This window comes from Plectropomus leopardus, chromosome 17, assembly GCF_026936395.1.
Source record: "Plectropomus leopardus strain MGB_pleo_1.0 chromosome 17, ASM2693639v1, whole genome shotgun sequence".
Classification (NCBI taxonomy): domain Eukaryota; kingdom Metazoa; phylum Chordata; class Actinopteri; order Perciformes; family Serranidae; genus Plectropomus; species Plectropomus leopardus.
In genome coordinates, this window is record NC_142192.1 from 7,895,312 (window position 1) to 7,914,176 (window position 18,865).

General features: G+C 40.8%; 1 protein-coding gene across 3 annotated transcripts in view; it reads right to left on the reverse strand.

The window, feature by feature from the left end:
* The window catches only part of ptprua (protein tyrosine phosphatase receptor type Ua), a 280,443-nt gene that overhangs the window by 236,540 nt on the left and 25,038 nt on the right, over positions 1-18,865 (reverse strand). For all 3 annotated transcript variants that reach the window (XM_088090203.1, XM_088090202.1, XM_088090201.1), the window contains exon 4: positions 15,833-16,275. In XM_088090203.1, the coding sequence (XP_087946329.1) occupies positions 15,833-15,902 (70 nt within the window). In that variant the 5' untranslated portion in view covers positions 15,903-16,275. The remainder of the gene's footprint in view (positions 1-15,832; positions 16,276-18,865) is intronic.

Below are 18,865 nucleotides of genomic sequence, written 5' to 3' on the forward strand. Positions count from 1 at the left end.
TGCTTTCGCAAATTGGCTGCAGCAACAACGCCAAGACAAGTGGTATTGTTTTTACCACATGACCCTATATGTATGTGTCATCATTGCAAAATGTGCTCCTGGTGACACCAATTGTAGTGGGAGCTATAATTACAGTATTTGTTTTGAGTATTTTGCCAGGTGTCTGTTAGGGATAGGCATGAGTACCCATTTGGTCAGTATTCAGTCAAAGTATAGAGTACTCACCGCCGCACCTCCCACATGTGAACATGCCCTTCAATTTTTTTTATTAGTAAAAATGTGTACTTTCATATTTTAATGGTGAGATCTGTACAGTGTATTGTTTCACTCAGTATCTCCTTGCCCTACTTTCTCTCTCTGTCCTCTCTCTTTTTATCAATATTACTGCTACTCGTGACTGTCTGTCTGTCTGTCTGTGGACAGATTTTGTAAAAAGCTATAATGTCACAACCATGCAAACTTTACTTTCAATAGCTGCAGCCCTAGATCTGATGCATCGATTTTGATCCTTTTTTTCACTGTCCATTGTGAGTCTGGCAATGTTACAGGTGTGCAATGTCAAAACAGTGGAGCACTCATACAGTTGAAACACAGCAAGTTGCATCATTTGACACACACCAAGTACTCCATACAAACACGAGAAACAGCCGAGAGATGGTGGCCTGGATGTGTCACATTTTCAAACACTTCTGACCGCACAGTGCTAAGCATGGCACTGACAAGCCTTAAACTGTTGCTGGTTTTCACATTTATTTCTATTTGTTGTTGTTTTTTCTACAGGTGGTGCTTCAAACTGTGATTTTTATTTTCCTTATCCCATCATTTGTGTCCTTTCTTCTCCTTTTCTCCCAAGCACTTCAGATCGACTGTGTTGCATTCAAAGTGGTGTATAAATACAGTTGAGTTGAGCTCAGTTGAGAGCTATTCTTTCGCCTCTTCACTTTGTTTCCTAAAACGACTGATACATCAGTTTGTGAATATTCCCCTTTTATTAAACACATGATAGGGCTGTCAACATTGTCCATAGCAGCCTTGGGAGTGATGGCCTGGAAAACTTGAATGAAACAGTCTGCCTGTGGTTTCATCTGGCTGTGAATGAAGAGCTTTAATGGGTCTAAATGCTTTTTTAGAGGCTTTTTTACCCAGATGAGAATTAGATTTTGGCATAAAGCTTAATACTCAATATTGTGGGAATAGCTTTGGCATAATAATGATCAGTGCATTCCTGGCAGAATATCTTCCCTCAAAAATCCACACTGGCTAAAACCCTTTGGAGTAAAAAATCAAACCTAGAAATTAATCAAATAGCATTCATGTAATTGTTTTGACATGATTTTAGCCTGAATGTAAAACAAAACCATAACCACATATATTCTAAAATACTGGTGCCATCCTAGTCCATGTCCTATTTCTGTGTTCCCCATAGAATATGTGTGTATGACTGGCAGTAGCTGACAGCGGTATGTGTCCCTTTCTATCATTCTTTGTCCGCTCGCTAAATTCAGAGATTTTAGTGGGTTTTATGAACCCAGTGCTGTCGGAGCCCACTATGACTTCTTTCTTCCGCAGCAGCAGTTTTTTTTCTTCAACATACGTGCATCCCTTTATATAATTCTGTGTCCCCTCTACAAATTTAATTTTGTTTTTGCCAACTCTTATTCAGGGCACAGATGGAGCTCTCCTTTTTTCAGCAACATTTTTTAAACTTTTAAATACACTTGTGTCCCTTTGTATCATTCTGTGTCCCCTCTCTAAATTCAGGGATTTTTTCGGGTCTGTGAAAGTAGCGCAGGCAGAGCTCTCTATGACTTATTTTTTTCTAAGCAGCTGTTTGTTACTCTTGGGGTGGATAATTGATCCATTCATCGCTTTACAGCTGATCAAATCAGATCAATAGATGAGAGAGGCCGCTTCTGTGAGTGAGCACAAACTTTTAGACCCAGCAGAATCAATGCTAGAAATTTAATTTTTACTGCACCTGGCATTCTGCTGCTCCATCTTTACCCAGAGTAGGCTCTAGAGAGAGTGCGATGCAATGAATAACCAAACAGTACGTATATTTCAACAACTCTCCTAATGAGCGGTGCCAAGTGCCAAAAATTGAAAATCTACTTATGGCGGCATGTGTTTTAATTGTGGCAGGCCGCCACTAATAAATGAATGTGTGGGCAACCCTGTATTTTCCACACTCCAGAGCCAGTGCTCCTCCCATTGCAGTTAATTGTGGTTTATTTTTATAATATATTAACACCAGCAAGGAGGAGCTTCTACATTTAACACAGGATGGAAAACAATCCACTAGTGTAGCCTTTTGAAGGCAGGATTTCTGCTGCTCTCATCACTTTTCTAGGTCACTATACAGGAGGCTGTATTCAAACCAACTCACAAACAACATATGTCAACTGCTGCCTTATGCAAGGGCAAACAAAGTAGATCTGTTTTTAATGTCTGCCCAGGTCATCCCTGCATCATCCCTCCAGTGTCTGGGCCAGCCTCATCATCCTTCCATGCCCTGCTATTATTGTGTATGGGCAGGCTGACCCCGGCTACTGAGCCATCTGCTCAGACGCTATTGATGCTGAGATTAGGGGTGTAGGCCAGGAGGGCACAGGGACACACATGTTTGGTGGCCGATCTGGAGACGCCTCCCACGAGTCACTTTCACCTCGGGCAGGCCTGCTAGATCAGACGGCAGAGGCAAGATGAAAGGTGAAGCTTGGAGTTGCGGCACAGACAGAAAGCCGACCACCAGCTGATATCCATGCTGTTTCCCAACAGCCTCCGCTGATGTAATCAATAATCCCCCCTACCCCCCTCCTGTCCTACACACACTTTTCTCCCAGTTCCTTCACTCTCTGCCTATTTTTCGTCGCCTCCACCTGAGATGCTGTGACTACACCTGGGGGTCTTGCTGATTGAATCAATGATTCAAGGCCTCCTGTAATGGCGAGCTTATAAAAACCACAGCATCGCGCTCTGGGCACCAGCGGCAATACATCTCATAAAACAGAATGAGGATTTTAGAGGTATATGCCTCCATCCTTGGCTAGGCTAACGCGCCCCTCTGTGAATGCAAAGACAGTCTGCTCATTCCCATGCAGGGCATGATCCGCAGCTCCTTGCTCATGAATGTAATCCTTTGCGTTTATCTGTCTGAGTTCAGAGGCCACAGGGGCTGCAACCCCCGTACACGCTACTAATGCAGGCGCCGATTGGAAGAGAAACACAGCAGATGCTGGCCCAGGTGCTACTGCATCTTAGAAGTGCCAAGATACCGCCATCATCTGAGTCATTGCCAAGGTAACCCCTCTACGTAGGAGTCAAGATGGGCGGCAGAAAGAAGAAAGAGACGGAACTAACAAAAATTTGCAAGCCAACTTAAAGAGGCAGGGGAGGGACAGATGGGGTAAGAGTCAAGAGGGCCCAGATGAGGATGCAAGATGTGAACAGTGCCAGGGTTTAAGGTTTGATTCCCAACAGGAACGCCTACGCTGGAAGGATTTATTAATTTCACTTTCAAACCTATTAACCCAGGAAAAGCTGGCTTCTTTCACACATCCTGCTGCAAGCTGACACAGTTATTTCCAATCACAGTGGGAACTGCTTGGTATAAAAATGTAAGTATTCTTCAGCCAAAATGCTTATACAGATTGTGAAACCCCCCGACTCCTACACTTTCTGCCATCATATTACCAAACATTTAAAGTATTTGAAGTAGGGGTGGGCAATATATTCATTATAATGGATGTATTGTGTTTTTTTTCGCGTGGGATGTCTAGAATGACTCTATTGCGGACATTGAGTATAAATTGTCACGTCATTCTTTTAAGCCACTAGCACCCTCACTTCGGCGTTTCGGTTCCTTTGCTTTCCCATGGCTCTCCTACAAATACAAGAAGGAAATAAAAGACTCACACAGCATGTGTTTCAGCAACTCTTTAGTCGCATTTCGCAACCATGAAGCACCAATACGCCTGGCAAATTCTATTAATATATGGACTGGAGAGCTGTTAGTTTCCCATTCACGAAATATTCACAGTTAAACTTACTGCTAACATCGAACTTTTGACTGGAAGCTTCAAGTTCAGCAAAAACATCAACATTTCTGTCTCAAGACACAAAATAAGCAGGCGGTTCCGCTTTGATTTATTTCATTTTAACAGTATTTAATTTAATTTTATTGTGAAAGCACCTTATGTCACTTTATCTTGACAGTACTTTATTTACCTCTACGAAATAGCAGTAGCTACATTATTTAACGTTGGTATAACTGTAATTAATTTTATTGTTAGAATACTTAACTCGTGACTTTATTCAACTTTATTTTAACAGTACTTTGTTTGACTTTGTTATATAATAGTTGCACTTCAACTTTATTGTAACTGTAGTTTATTTAGCAGTTAAGTATTTTAGCCTAAAGTAGTTTAGAGGAGATTTAAAAAATATCGAGATCTCAATATTGGCTAAAAATATTGCACTATTATTCAATATTAAATTATACATCGCCCCACGCCTGACTCCAAGAGCAGCAGCTGAACAGATGGGTTACACAAAATTGAAATTTGGGACCCATATGCTAGCTTTAGTTTTTTACAGGTTCTCCAGCCTCCCCCCCAAAGACATGCAGATTTGGTTAATTGGTAACTTTAAAATTGCTCTAGAAGTACAAGCCCTGTGATATTCTGTTGACCTGACTGGATGTACCCCGCCTCTCGCCCTCTCCAGCCCCCCCACGGCCCCCAAGAGGATGAGTGGTTACAGAAAATGGATGGATGGATAGAGTAATGGAACTAGATCAGCACTCAGAGCCGTCAACAGATACCCTAGGGTGAGGTATCAATCAATATGAGGAGAAAAGATGTTAGATCAATTTAACTCTATCCCCATTTAAATAGGTCTTGCCTTCTGCCCCTCTCTATAATGGTTTTTGAGGAGGAGAGCTGTTCTGAGCAGCTATGAACACACGTCGACACGCGTCATACCAGCCGCAGCTGCACAGGAAAGGTTGAGAGATCTGATCTGAGAAGCACCTCTGGAGTAGTTGCAGATGGAGGGGAGAATATTACTCATCACCTCTCTCTTTCCTGAGTCTTGCTCTATGGAGCTCTGACACTTGATATATAGCATTGCAAAGTAAGAGGCTCCGGAAAAGGGCAAGATAGAGCCACAAAAAACTGGCGTTAATCCAAATTTATTTACGCAAGGAGGAAGTAAAGAAGCCGTTGATGAAGATGTCCCACAGTGATAGCAGACACACAGGTGTTGCTGCTCATGCTGCATAACCTCCCCTGCTGTGCACAGGAGGGTCACTGCTAACCTTGACAGGGGTGAGCAGGCGATGCCGCAGTGCCCTTGTTCACTCCGTTGAGGGACATGTCATATAATTTATTTAATTATTTGACTTTTTTTTTTTCTCTCCACAAGTTTCCCTTCAACTTTTAATATCTCTCGTGTGCCACAGGGACACTCGGAGGCCCACAGGTTTGATAACTTTAAACGCCTACTTTTTAAAGTGTAATATCTACAGCTACCCTGGGACCTCCACACCCCGGGTCTCGCTCCATATCACTGACTTTCTCTCTTTTTGTATTTTACAAAAATGAAGCGCAAGATATAAGATGAGGTTTGTAGTTTGGCAGTTAATCTAACTTGAGTTTATCAGCACCGTGGTCTTCTACATTAATGACACGGGGGACTAAACATGTGAGTCTGGGAGGGAAAACTCTGCGAGATAAGGAGCTGGGGAGGAGGTAGCAGAGCTGAAAAGGAATAGCTTTTGGCATCACGCAGTTATTTTTTTTCCCCCAGAAGCTGCAGAGAGGAAAGGAAGCGGGAGAAATGCTATTCCCCGCAGTTTGGCCCTAGATGTCATCTCAATCTAAAGCGACACTTGCTGACAGCACCGCCACAAAATCATCCTGTGGCTGAACTTTGACCCCGTCTGCTGAATCTGCTGCTCGGTCATCTCGCGCTGCAGCGACAGTTTCCTCTCCGCTGCCAGCGTCACGACTCACATCAACCTGTCATCGGTCGTGACAGGTCCGACCGCAGGTTTCATGGCCGAGGAGCGGCTCGGACAATTGGTTCAGCAGCAGAGTGTAAACACACCGTGGGCTAGGCGGCGCGAGCGATAGAGAAATATTCATAAAGAATATTCACGGCCAGCTGTCAGCGGCGGTGACAAATCTGGGAGGTAATGGCGGCAGCGACCAAATCTGACGGAGAGCAGGACTGCACTAAACGGACAGGCAGCCATCACTGCGGAACAGTCATGCACCTGCATATCTGAAATCTGTGTCCAACTCGTCCCTAATGCAAGCGCACAGGATTCCACATCATCAATCTCACCTGCCAATTCCCAACAACTTGGCCATGTCTGTGTGCTGAGAGCAACGATTTCAATACCACAGGGTAAATTATCCTTGAAAGGAAAAAATCCTCCTTCAAACACTCCACACTGTTATCTATCATCAATCTGTGACGTTGAGTGCATTCCAGGGGCTTAAATTTTGATGAAGTGCTCCAATTTGCTTTTCTGGTGTACCCACTCTCCCTCAACCTGCTTTGTCTACTTCCTCTAAGTAGGACTAGGAGGGTATCATTTGAACATTCTGATAACAGTGCTGATACCATACCTAACTTTCAATTTTGACACATTTGGATACTTCACACTGATAAATATAAACATGTTTAAAGAAAAGGCTTAAATTTTGATATGCTGTATACCCATGCAACCATACAAGAACTCCAATGTAGGGCTCAAACATCCTCAGTCTCAGAGTGTATTCCTAGAAGTAGGGATGCACAATATTACATTTTTTGCCGACATACGATATGCTGATACAAAAACAACCCATTTGGTCAACAACCCATACCAATATCAATACATCTACTTTTCTTCCCCACCTAATTTTCAAGTCTCCTCTGTAGTGGAATTAATATCATGTTATGCACACTCTTAGTGTGATAGCCCACCAGCAGATGGAGACATAAAGTGCAATGATTTCGTATGTAATATTCATTCACTACGACTCAATACCTGCTTTGGCTATGACTGTTTGTGTAAATCAGAAATCATCACTGACTCCAATATGTCATTTTAAAGCCAATATCTGCTGATACTAATGACGTGCGGATATTAACATGCATCACTACCTAGAAGGGACATTATAGACCTGAGCTGTGTCCAAATTCAAAACTACACACAAACAGAATATATACTATATAAATACAGACATTCAATTTTTTCTTTCTATTTTTTCCTTCCATAGAGTGTGACAGTTTGAATGGGGCTCAAGAGAAAAATCATAAACAAGCCAAGTTAGCCCTCCAAGTGACTGCGCGTTAGCTATGCTAATGACTGATCAGAGATGACCAATTTTTGCCAACGCCAGAAATCAAACAAAATCAAGAGACTGTATCATCTTAAGTTTCTGTGAGCTCGTTCCAAGCAGGAGGCAGAAGACAACATTATCTTGAAGCCTGACCAGAAAAAAAAAGCCTTGCTTCCAGCGGGCAACTAAATCTGGGAGACTAAAACATCCAGTAGTACACTGACTGACAAAAAAACAACAACAATATAACTGCTGATTTTAATCAACTCATTCTTCAACTCCAAAAATGTAGCAGGATCAAGGTCACGTGTAATTTCGTTTTTTAAACTTTGTTTAAAACATCTACCTTCTACCTTCTGCCTCTAACAACAACAAACAAAACGCTCGACTTGAAGAATCTCAGTCTAATTACGAGTTTCCGACCAATGATTCGTATCTTCGACTTTCAGGGGAGTGTCATGCAACAGTATACAATTTTTGCAGTTAACACAAAACGATCTAGAGCACGATCAGATTTCTTGAACCAGAAATGATGCTAAAAAATGAAAACAAGTGTGTCTTGTTCATGTTAAGTGTAAAAGCTCTGATATTACAGACCATATCCTCGTGCGGTAAAATGTTCATTTCTTGTTGAGAAAAACTTAATTTAAAACCATAAGTTATGTTATAGATTCATTTGCATATCTAAATGACTTATGATAATTTATATTACACCTTTTTTCTGTATGTTTATAATTTCTACAGTTTTTAGGTTGAAATGACAAGAGTTTGCACATTGCTATTATTCCAACATTGCATTTGGCGATGAAACTAACAATTATTTTCATTGTCTATAAATTTATCAATTATTTTCTTGATTAGTCACCAAGGCCTACCTGTTTAGTCTATAAAAACGTCAGAAAATGGTGAAGAATGTGTTTTCCAAAGCTCAAGATGACATCCACAAATGTCTTATTTCGTTAAAAACCCAAAGATACTCAGTTTACTGTCACAGATGAGTAAAGAAACCAGAAAATATTCACATTTAAAAACCTTTTCACAAAAAAATTACTCACACTGATTAATCACTGATCAAATTAGTTTGCAACTAATTTAGATAGTTAACAGCTGAATGATTAATAGTTGCAGCTCTAAGGGGCTAAAATGCTCTAAATTGTATGTGAATGAAACTTAATTAATTCCTAAAGACTGATTTGTTTTCTAAAATTCTTTGCCCTTGGCTCACAACAGTCTGTAATTTGTTTTAATGTTTTGTAGCTTTGAGATGCATGTTTGTATTCTTCCTGCAGTCCACTGTGGGACAATAGAGCCCATCAAAGGCATAAAGTCGAGCAGATTTAATATGCATACTGAATTTTGATTATGCCTAATTTTGTCACTTTTATAAATGCTTTACTATAAATGCTTTACCTGCTCAAAAACCTGCTGAGAAATGTTCTCACTTGAGGAAATATACACCACAGCAACAAAAAGGCAAAGGAATGCCAGGGCAATTATCACTGACTGTGCTAAAGTGTTTTAAGGTGAATTTGCTCGAGGTTCATCCCGTCGGATTTGACGAGATAAGTGTTACTGCCTGACTTGATGATATTTCCTTTCTTGAGGACGGATGAGGACACTTTGCTGAAATGAAATGTAGTCAAGATTTCAGAGACAGATATTGTTGTCGGCGCAATTACTTCAATCGAGTAAGATTCCTATGCTCTCAAAGCATCACCCTCACACACCCCGTGCTCTGTGGACCGTTTGAGACATGATCTGTGGCAGACTGTGAGCTCTTATACTGAAGGTGAGAGGGGCTGAAGGAGTGCAAAGAGGCATCTCAGGCTCTTGCAGCTGAAATTTGCTAAAAAGCAAACTGATGTCATCTGTAGTGGGAAAGTCGGGATGCTTTAAATTCCATGTCTTTCATTGCTCTTGCAGCAGGTCAGTCCTCGGAGCCTCTATAATCATAAATTAGTGGCACTCCACATAGCTCGAACAGACGGCAAATTCCAAGATTCAAATCCCGCCAGCAGCTGATTCTCAAGCAGCTGATGCATTCATGCTATGTGAATTTATTTCCCTCACCTATTTTACTGATTTCATGAAGCGTTTCATGCGTTAAATCATTATATAGCTTGTTGAAGTAAAACTGCACAAGCAATGAAATGAGTCGCTGAAGGAAGAGCGAGCAAAGGCAATCAAAAAACCAGCAGTTCCCTTTAAAGTAATCTAAATTGAATACCAACATAGGCGTTCACCAACACGAGCGGATGTCTAAAAAGGAGCAAATTAACTTTATTGTCTGATCATGTTTAGCGATCAGCTTGACAGGCCGCGCGATGCCTGCTGGCACTCCTCCATCTGCTCAAGTAATGATTTGTTGTTGATGGGGGAAGAAAAAAAAAACAAAAACACATTTCTAACACCTGGAGAGGCGAAGACGGTCCTGGTTCCCCCCAACAAAGACACCTCATGGGTCCAAGCCAAGTCAGTCTGGCAGCTCTGTCAGCTCCATTAACGACACGTTGCGGTGACAGGCACACGCCAAGCAGCAGCAACAGCACTGGTAGATTAAGGTCATAAACATATTGCACAAGGCGATAATGGTCGGGGATGGTCTCATTGCTCCCACCATGATGACCAACATGTGGTTCCAAACACCCACCCTGATGAAAAATTACCTCAGTAAGTTAAGAAAATCAAATATAACAAATACGACCACAAGTCAAACTCAACCCAGCTATGTCAAAGGTGCCTTTATGACATTCCAGCGCCTCCACGAACATCTTTTGCATCATCATGTGAATAATAATAATAAAACAACAGATGAAGAAGACAGAAGATAAAGACATTGAGGTTTTTGCAGCCAGCCATGGAGTTTGGATATTTACTGACTATATCAGCTTCTACCTTAGCTGCTGGCAGCCCTTCAAACTTCACTGTACTTGACTTGGTGTTCTCAGACCTTCCACATCTGAATAAAAACTGCTAATTCTCAATGCAGGTTTACCAGTGACTAACGCTAGCACACAAGCTAAGAAAATGCAACACGTAAATAAGAAAACTTTAGTACTTGGAGCTGTGTTTATCCTTTTTTCGAAGCAAATGCTGCTTTTAAACATTTTTGGTAAAAAGGGTATTAATTTAATGAGTGTTCACCACAGACTGTATAAAATAATGGATCGAGCCACCGTGACGACAGCAGGAAGTCTGATGACTCCCGTTTTGAAGCCTCGAGTTTGACATTTTGGCCATCACTGACTTGCATTTTTGGAGACAGAAGTGACCACATTCAGAAAAGAGCTTAAAGATAGCCCCAACACTTGCCGCTGGATGGGTTCGTATGGTGCATTTCCAGCTATGGTTATGCTAATGCTAATTTTTTCTCTGCTCAAAAAAAAAAAACACAACTTTTTTTTTCAAGGGACAAAAACATTACAATTCATTTTCATGGACTGACAATGCATTGAAATAACGTTGGTCAAGTAATGTAACAATGGTGCCGCAGTCGCCAGTCCGCCCACTGAATACACCATAGCTGTAAATCTCCATATACTGCTTGCTACTTAAAAAAAAAAGTAACCACATCACATAATCCATTACTGCCCAGTTCTGTTGACAACTGAAATCCACACGTGGAGAGATAGATGGAGCATGAGGAGCAGGACAAGTAAGGCACAATAAACTCTGTTGGAGGCAACATTGCATTTCACCAACTCAACCCCCTTGAAGAAAATTGATTTCTAGTTGTACAACAGCAGCCCGAACTCCTCCCTCGATGATAACAGGAAATCATTTTTAGATAAATAGAAGTAATCACACTGCAGGTGTATATATGAAAGAAAGTTTGCCAAGTCTCTCAGCTATCCATCACATGCCTCAAAACTTCCCAACTCCCATAAAGTCTTCAGTTGCGATGATTAAAAGTAAAATGTTAATTTTCTTATACACCTTTAAAAGTTTGCTTTGGCCGCACTGCCAATAAAACTCTCAGAGACTACCGACTGGTGACTAGCAGCAGAGGCAATTAAAATTTCTGAAGCCATCAAAGAGGTGGAATATAGGGGAGGAAAGGCCCGATTGACTTCCACCTCAGCTGGGCTGCTTTGGTTATGACTGTCAGGCTGCTTTGGATGATTGAATACATACTGCACATTTCATGCTTGGTCCATCCATTTCAGCTCAAGAAAATCAGGCTTTGTGTGGACTGTTTGCAATATGCAACCCACAAAATGCTGCGTCACAAAGGTGAGGAGTGAAACGTGGGCCGTACTTTATCATCTCTAATTGGTCATTTTTATCCATTTCCAGTTTAATTGCGCCCATTTTTCTTCCACCAAAACGACAATTAAAGCCAGATTGTTGAGTCTGTTGCCTCTGAAATGGAGTCCCGCAGCTCTGAGGGCTTGTAACTGTCGGGTAAACGATGTGGAGTTATAGCGATAGATTTCTCAAATCTTCCGTCCTTCATACTGTAAAAGGGGTGTCGAAACAACTCTTGTTCCTTTGCCATCTCATTATCACAAACTATAATTACAGAATGTACTAATTTTCTTGAACAACGTGTGGCCATTATGCAATTGTTCTATTAAGGAATCTTGTGTTATTTCCTCCAGAACAACCACATTTCATCATTGCCTTTTGTTCGAGCATACGCTCCATTTTCTCCCTTTACAGCCTCCACATTTGCCCCAGGAGAGCTGTGTCTGTAAGGCTATTTTCTGTTGGATTAACACTGAGCCGGATCCACGCTGCTACACACCATGGACCCTTTCGACATCCTCCCAGCAGCCCGTGAAAGCCCACCTTCTCGTGTCAGCGCCCATTTCACTGTGGTCTTTTCAAGCTACCCTCTTTGCGACCTCCAATCTCGGATTGTTTGCCGCTGCGTGTTGGGGCTGCTCAGTGTTGGGGGTTTGCTCACATGGTTTTAGTCTATGGTTAAATTACCTTCCTGCTCTGACTTCTTAGAGCCCCCGCTAACAGGGGCCCGGTGCATTTGAACAACACGGCAGGTTTCACCTCACCTAGATGATCACAAATTCTGCAGGTGAAACTTTGGAGCAAAAGTACAAGACCTCCAAGTCCAGCCACACGCTGGCCAATACCTGAATACAACTGAAATACAAAGGGCAGTACTGTGTCTTTTCTTTTTTCCAGATCAGCATTAAAGCTGAACAACACTTGTTGGCAACTCCAAATGGAAAATGTCAAAACTTCAGCACCCATCGACCATGCCACATGACATCAACTTACTGCAAGGCCCAGTCTTTGCAGAGCTGCGTAAGAACCTCCATATCTTTAAAGTATCAACCAAAATATTTCCACAGCATCAAGTAGCAACAGGTGTAATGTAGCAGAAGTTCACAACAAATGCTTGTTGGGATTTGTATAAATGCAGCACACACTGGCATAGGAACAGGATGCAAGCATCTGTAACAAAGGCAACATACAGTATGCAGCACTTTGGGCAGATTACCTTACTTTTTTATCAGATATTCTCTGCTCTACCCAAGCTATGTTTAATTAGTTCTTCATGTCTGATGCATTCACTTTACAAAGAAACTATATGTCTTTAACTTTAAAAAGTTAGCGTACGGGCTGCCTTAAAATTTTAAGTTTATTAAATTTGAGGAGACAAGTCGAGGTAATTTTGTAATGGTTCCACTTGTCCTCTCAAATTCAATCAACCTAAAATTTTCATGATAGCCCGGACATTTAACTTTTTGAAGATAAAACAAAAAGGGCTTTTTTGTAATTAAAAAAAATGAGCTAAACAGGTTTAGAATACTTAAATTAAGGGAAAACTAAGTTATCCAGAACAGGGTTAGGGTTAGGGCTAAATTTTGTATTGGAACTAATATCACAGACAATCGACACTGTATGTCTCTAGGACCATAAATTTGTCTCAGGTCTCAGGTCTGGTAAAGTTGATTTATTTACTGCTAGGTTGATATGCAATGATTACTTGTTCCATTGACATACAGAAAGTGTATCTGCAACTATTCTGATAATATTATTGAGTCTTTTTTATGTTAAAATCGTTCAGCTTCGCAAATGTGAATATTTTCTGGTTTCCAGAGTCTTTCATGAAAGTGAATTAAATATCTCTGGGTGCTGGACTCCTGGCTAGACAAAACAAGACAAGCAAATACATCCTGTTGGGCTTTGGGAAATTGTGATGGGCATTTTTCATTCTCAACCTTTATGGCGTTAAGGATCCCTAAATTGATTCAAAGCAGGTTACAGAACTGAATTTAATAGGATTTCGCTTCAGGGACCTCCATTTGAAAACATTTTGGTTGTTAGATATGTAATTATTAGGCAAAAACAAGCATGTGTTGGTGTCATGCTTCTTCAATGTGAGAATCTGATGCTTTTCTTTGTCACACATGATAATGAAGTGAATAGCTTTGGATTTTTGGACTGTATGTCAGTTAAACATACCATTTAAAGACATCAGCATTGACTTTTCTACTGAAATTACTTGGCAAAATTATCAATCAACTGGAAAATAATGGGCAGATTAACTGCTAATGAAAATAGTTGCAGCGTAATTAATACCAGAATTCTATAGATGTCAACTGAGCATACAACTATAATGATAGTGACACCAATTATCCAAAAAGTCACTCTAATGACTCTAACTTCTATAGCGAATTAAACAGAGAAAATGATTTATCCCTCATTTTCCTAGGGACCACCTAAACTCCCTTGAGAACTCCTGGGGCCCTCATTTCCCTGATTGAGAATCACTCCTTTAGACCAAACAACGTATTAATTAACTAAAACAATAAACAGCGATTGATAATTAAAATAATTGTTAGTTGCAGCCCTACTGGTAGCGATGATGAAGTGCCTTACTTTGACAAATACAAAAATGCCTAAAAGAAAGCAGCCACACAAGAACTTTGTGGAAATTCAATTTCGACTGGAACCAGGAAACATCTGACAAACAAATAAATAAAGAAGATTGCAAGTCTGACGAGACATTTGAATTTTTTTCTATACAAGCTGCTTCATATTTCAGCCTGCACCAAAAAAGTACTGAGGTTCGATAAAGAGCCCAAAAGAGACAAAACCAGCTCTGTCTCGACCCATAACTTCCTATGTGGACACATTTCTCCACATTCCCACCATTGTCCATTCCTGATAGCAGAATTAATTCCCTACACATAAACTGAATGCACGCCAGCTGGTGATGAGACAGTTGTCTCTGTTGTTCCGTGTAATCTCATAAGACAGTTGGCTTGTTACAATAAATCTTGCCTACAGAACCAACTTGATCCTGGAGAGCAAGGGAGTGGCTCAGCGCACGTCTGTTCAGCAACTGGTTTAGGTGGCTGTGTAACTGACACCCAGGAGTATTTATATCGGAGCTACAACGCTCGCACGAGTTACAAAGCATTCTTGAGGTGAACCAACTGTCACTTTCACTTGGGGACAACTTGATACCGGGGTGACCAGGGGCATTTTTTTTCCCTTTCTTTTTTCCACAACATTCCTCAAAAGACAAGGTTCAGAGGCCTCGGAAACCTTCAACCATTCGTGTGTTAAACTTGCCACAGGCAAACTGGAGAGGATTTGAACTCCCATCTCCGGAAAAGCTTTGTGAAATTCAGTTTTTCTATGTCTTAGATGTCTCTGAGAAGACTTTACTTTCAGTCTATCAGCGTTTGACTGACACAGACAGAATATTTGGATCAGCTGCCAGTGCTTTTATTTGGGGCACAACACTGACATTACTAATTCATCTCCGCTGAATTGCTTTGTAGCTGCAGAAAAACACTCCTCCTGATTTGTTTCCCCTCAAATGCCTCTGATGGCTGATTTTCTACCAGTCAAGCAAATCATGCCCTGCATCAGCAACATAATTATGCAACATGTTACATCAGTACTATTAACATACAGCAGCCTATTTCATATGATAAATAAAATCAAATGAGGGATGACTTGCTGGGATGTCATTTACATCTTCTTGGATGTTGTTGCCACCAACTGAAGCCTGAACGGTGAAAACATGACCGTTATGATGCTGAATGCACTGGACAGACATAGAGAGACACAGAGAGGAGGGATGGAGAGCTAGAGTGATTCAGATAATGAATTCATTTTTAAGATTCAACTCAGATTTAATCTGGAGGGGAATGTCCTTTAAAAAAAAATCTCGTAATCAGCAGTGCCACTGAGTCGTGTAATGAAACGATGCCGTGATTTTACTTTGAGTAATTCCATATTTCATGCCCTGCGGAATATGAACGTTTCACTGTGCGCACAAAGGAGAAAGTTTACGCCACTGATTGCAGCAAAAGATCCGGTTCAAACAGCTCAACACACGCTGTCAGAGAACTTTTTAAGTTGTGAAAGCTCATGCAGGGCAAAATGCAAATCATGGCATCAACATATTATGTAGAGATTGTGGAGTAAGAGCGACTTTGAACACGCACGATCAACTTTAAAACATCGAGGAGATTCACAGGTGCGTGCAAACGCAAACATGGTGTTTCTTTTACCTGTTGGTCCTTCCATGCTGTCTGCGTAGATCCTGACGGCCAGCATCAGTAGCAATGCTGCTGAACACATGTTGGCAGGAGAAGTAAAGTCCAGCTCGTTTTGTCACAAGAAGAAATCCTAAAGCAAACTCCAGCAGCGGTGGCAGCAACAGCGGCAGGACTGGAGAGAAGTTGTGCGCTCTGCTCCATTCATCGCCGGATCCCTCCGCAGAAGCGCTGCCTGGCTGCCTGCTCCCTCCTCAGCCCGCACAGGGAGCATCTGATCTCGAGCTAAAGCGTTCAAAAAAGAGCCCCCCTCTTCTTCTTTTTTTTCCTCTAACGGCTCCGCTACTTTTTTTGTACTGTCAGGCGAGCAAGCGGGGACGCGGGAATGCGAGTCTGCGGCGCCTCCACGTGGCGAGCAGGGGGATGTCACATGGCTCTGCGGGTGTTATCTGCAGTTTCTGTGGAGCAGCCAGACATGCAGTTGGTCACCATACTGTCACATTAGAGAGGACATTTTTCCTCCATGTTCCCTTTAAGTGCATTTCTGGCTTCCACACAGACTCATTTCTGCTGGCTCTATTTTTTAACGCTAAAAACTACCAGATTTAATTGTGAGTCACTTATGCTGAGGTACTGAGATACTGAACACCCTGCCCACGCCTACCAAATCAGGAATGACATTTTTTTCATTAAGGGACTGTTCCTTATTTATGAGGGGCAAGGCATTGGTGAAAATGGGGGAGGTACATCAAATGTTTTTTAACCTCCGGGAGGGACTTTTTTTGGCTTAGGGAAGGGACATACAAATTTAAATGGTTGGATTTTGTACTTATTTTAACCCCAGATCAACATCAGTTTTCTTCTGCTGCATTCTGAAACCTTTCACAAGCATTAAAACCTCTGACATATGAGTAAATTGGTTTGATTTTTTTTCCCAAATATTTCCTTTTTTATGCTAAAACAGAACAGTCTCTGTATTAGCTTTGCAAATGCACTAATTAACTTCATACTGTATTTGGTTATTTACCAGTAATTTCATGTGTGAAATGTTGCTGAAGATTTGTGCCAACTGACCCTACTTTCAATAAAATACTTTCAGTGGATTTCTGTCAATCATCATTATACAATGAGCAACTTGGCAAGAAAGGTCCTGAAAATTGCCAAAAATTAGTTGGGGGAGATTATTAGATTTATTTTTATTTTTTTAATAGAGTATAATGTCCAGGAAACTATTTTTTAATAAATCATATAATTATATATTTAAAATTATGGTACAGAAAATATAGATATTTTCTCGTTTTCTTGTTAAGTTGCTCATTGCTTTCTTCCCTTGTTTCAGAAAGAAATCAAGCCAATTTGCTCATGTTTCCAGGGGTTAAATACCCTCTGAAACCAAAAACCTGCTGATGGATTTGACAGGCATGTTTCCTTAAAAAAAAAAAAAAATACAAATTACACCACTTATCACAGCCAGATACTGTAAAAACATAATTATCATCAGAATTTCAAATTTTCACTCCCCTTTGAACACATCATGCTTGAGGAACGCTTCATCAGAAATTTTACTAAATACAAGCCTAAAACTTGGACATTTCATGAAAATCACTTTATGATATTCTATATGGTGATGGAAGGGTTATGTATTTTTGTCCCAGTCACTCAGGGACGCTCATGGAAAAAAGCTTTAGGGACAGTCAAGATAAAAAAATAAAAATAAAAGTCACAACCCAGCTACTCCCCTCCTTTGATAAATAAAACACAGTCCCTAATATGATGAAGAGAAGCTGTCTTCTCAGTAGTTTTCAGCATCTTCTTTCAACACAGTGGTTTATGATAGAAGGGCAGTACTAAGTTTTACCTGAACAGTTTTCTTTCAAGCCACAGGTAAAATGCCTGTGGCAGAATTCACTGTTGAGTCCACTTTCCCAGCTCCTGCAGAGCTGACCCTGACCTCTGACCCTGTCCATGGGATTTGTTTTAATTATGTTTAATTAGCAGGCATCACCTTGTTCACAGTTCTAAGTACACAGAACAATTTTGTTTGTTTGTTCGTGTCATTTTTCTTTTTTCTTTTTTTTTTTTTGTTGATCTATGACCCTTTTTTATCCACTTATCCATCTCAAATTTTGGGTTGGATATTTGTGTGAAATCCTTTTCGAAAATAGTTCATCCACCTGACAGGTCAGCTAGGCATATCATAGCTGATTAATAAGCATAATTAATGCACAGATATGCCACACAGAACACACAGTATAGGACACACAATATCCTCCACTCAAATCTCAAATCATAGCATAGTAGCCCCAGGTTTACTGTGCTGTTTGCTTGTTGTTAATTGGATAAATCACAAATGTATTTAGGAATATGCACCATGTTTCCAACATAAGGCTCATGATCTGCCCCCAAACTGACCTTCACATCCTCTTTTCTTGCTCAGTCTTGGTGTTTAGGTGCAGCTTAAGGCACAAAGAAAATGAATCTAATGGAAATGCAATACAAAGCAATTTTAACTTCACTTATAGGTTGTCTCTTTGTCCAGTTCAGATTGGAATGAAACTGCTGGTGAGGGGTTTACACAAGCATCTCCAGGGTGAGATCGTTCACGGCAATCGCCACTCTGTATAAATGAATAAACACAAACACAGGGTTTGCCCGGCAGCAGTATCCTATTCACGGATGAGACATGGCGAAATAACATTGTTAGTTACGGTAATGGTTGTAACTCCAGCTCTATACATGTTGCTAAGAAAATTGAGGAATGTCAACAAAGTTACTGTGGGGAATATAATTAATGCATTGTGGTGGTGCTAACAATGGGTGAAATCCAAAACTCAATTATACATTAAAATCTAGTGTGCAAGTATCTGCAGTTGGACTCATGTTAACCCCTTTGCATGGACCATGAAGCCAACTTAAAGGGAGAGTTCATCCCAAAAACATTTTTTGTGGCTGTTTGAGCACCACAAACCTAGTGCCATCTAGTTCCATTGTATATGATAAAGGCAGACATCTCTACGACCAAAATCTCCACACCAAAACAATCTACAT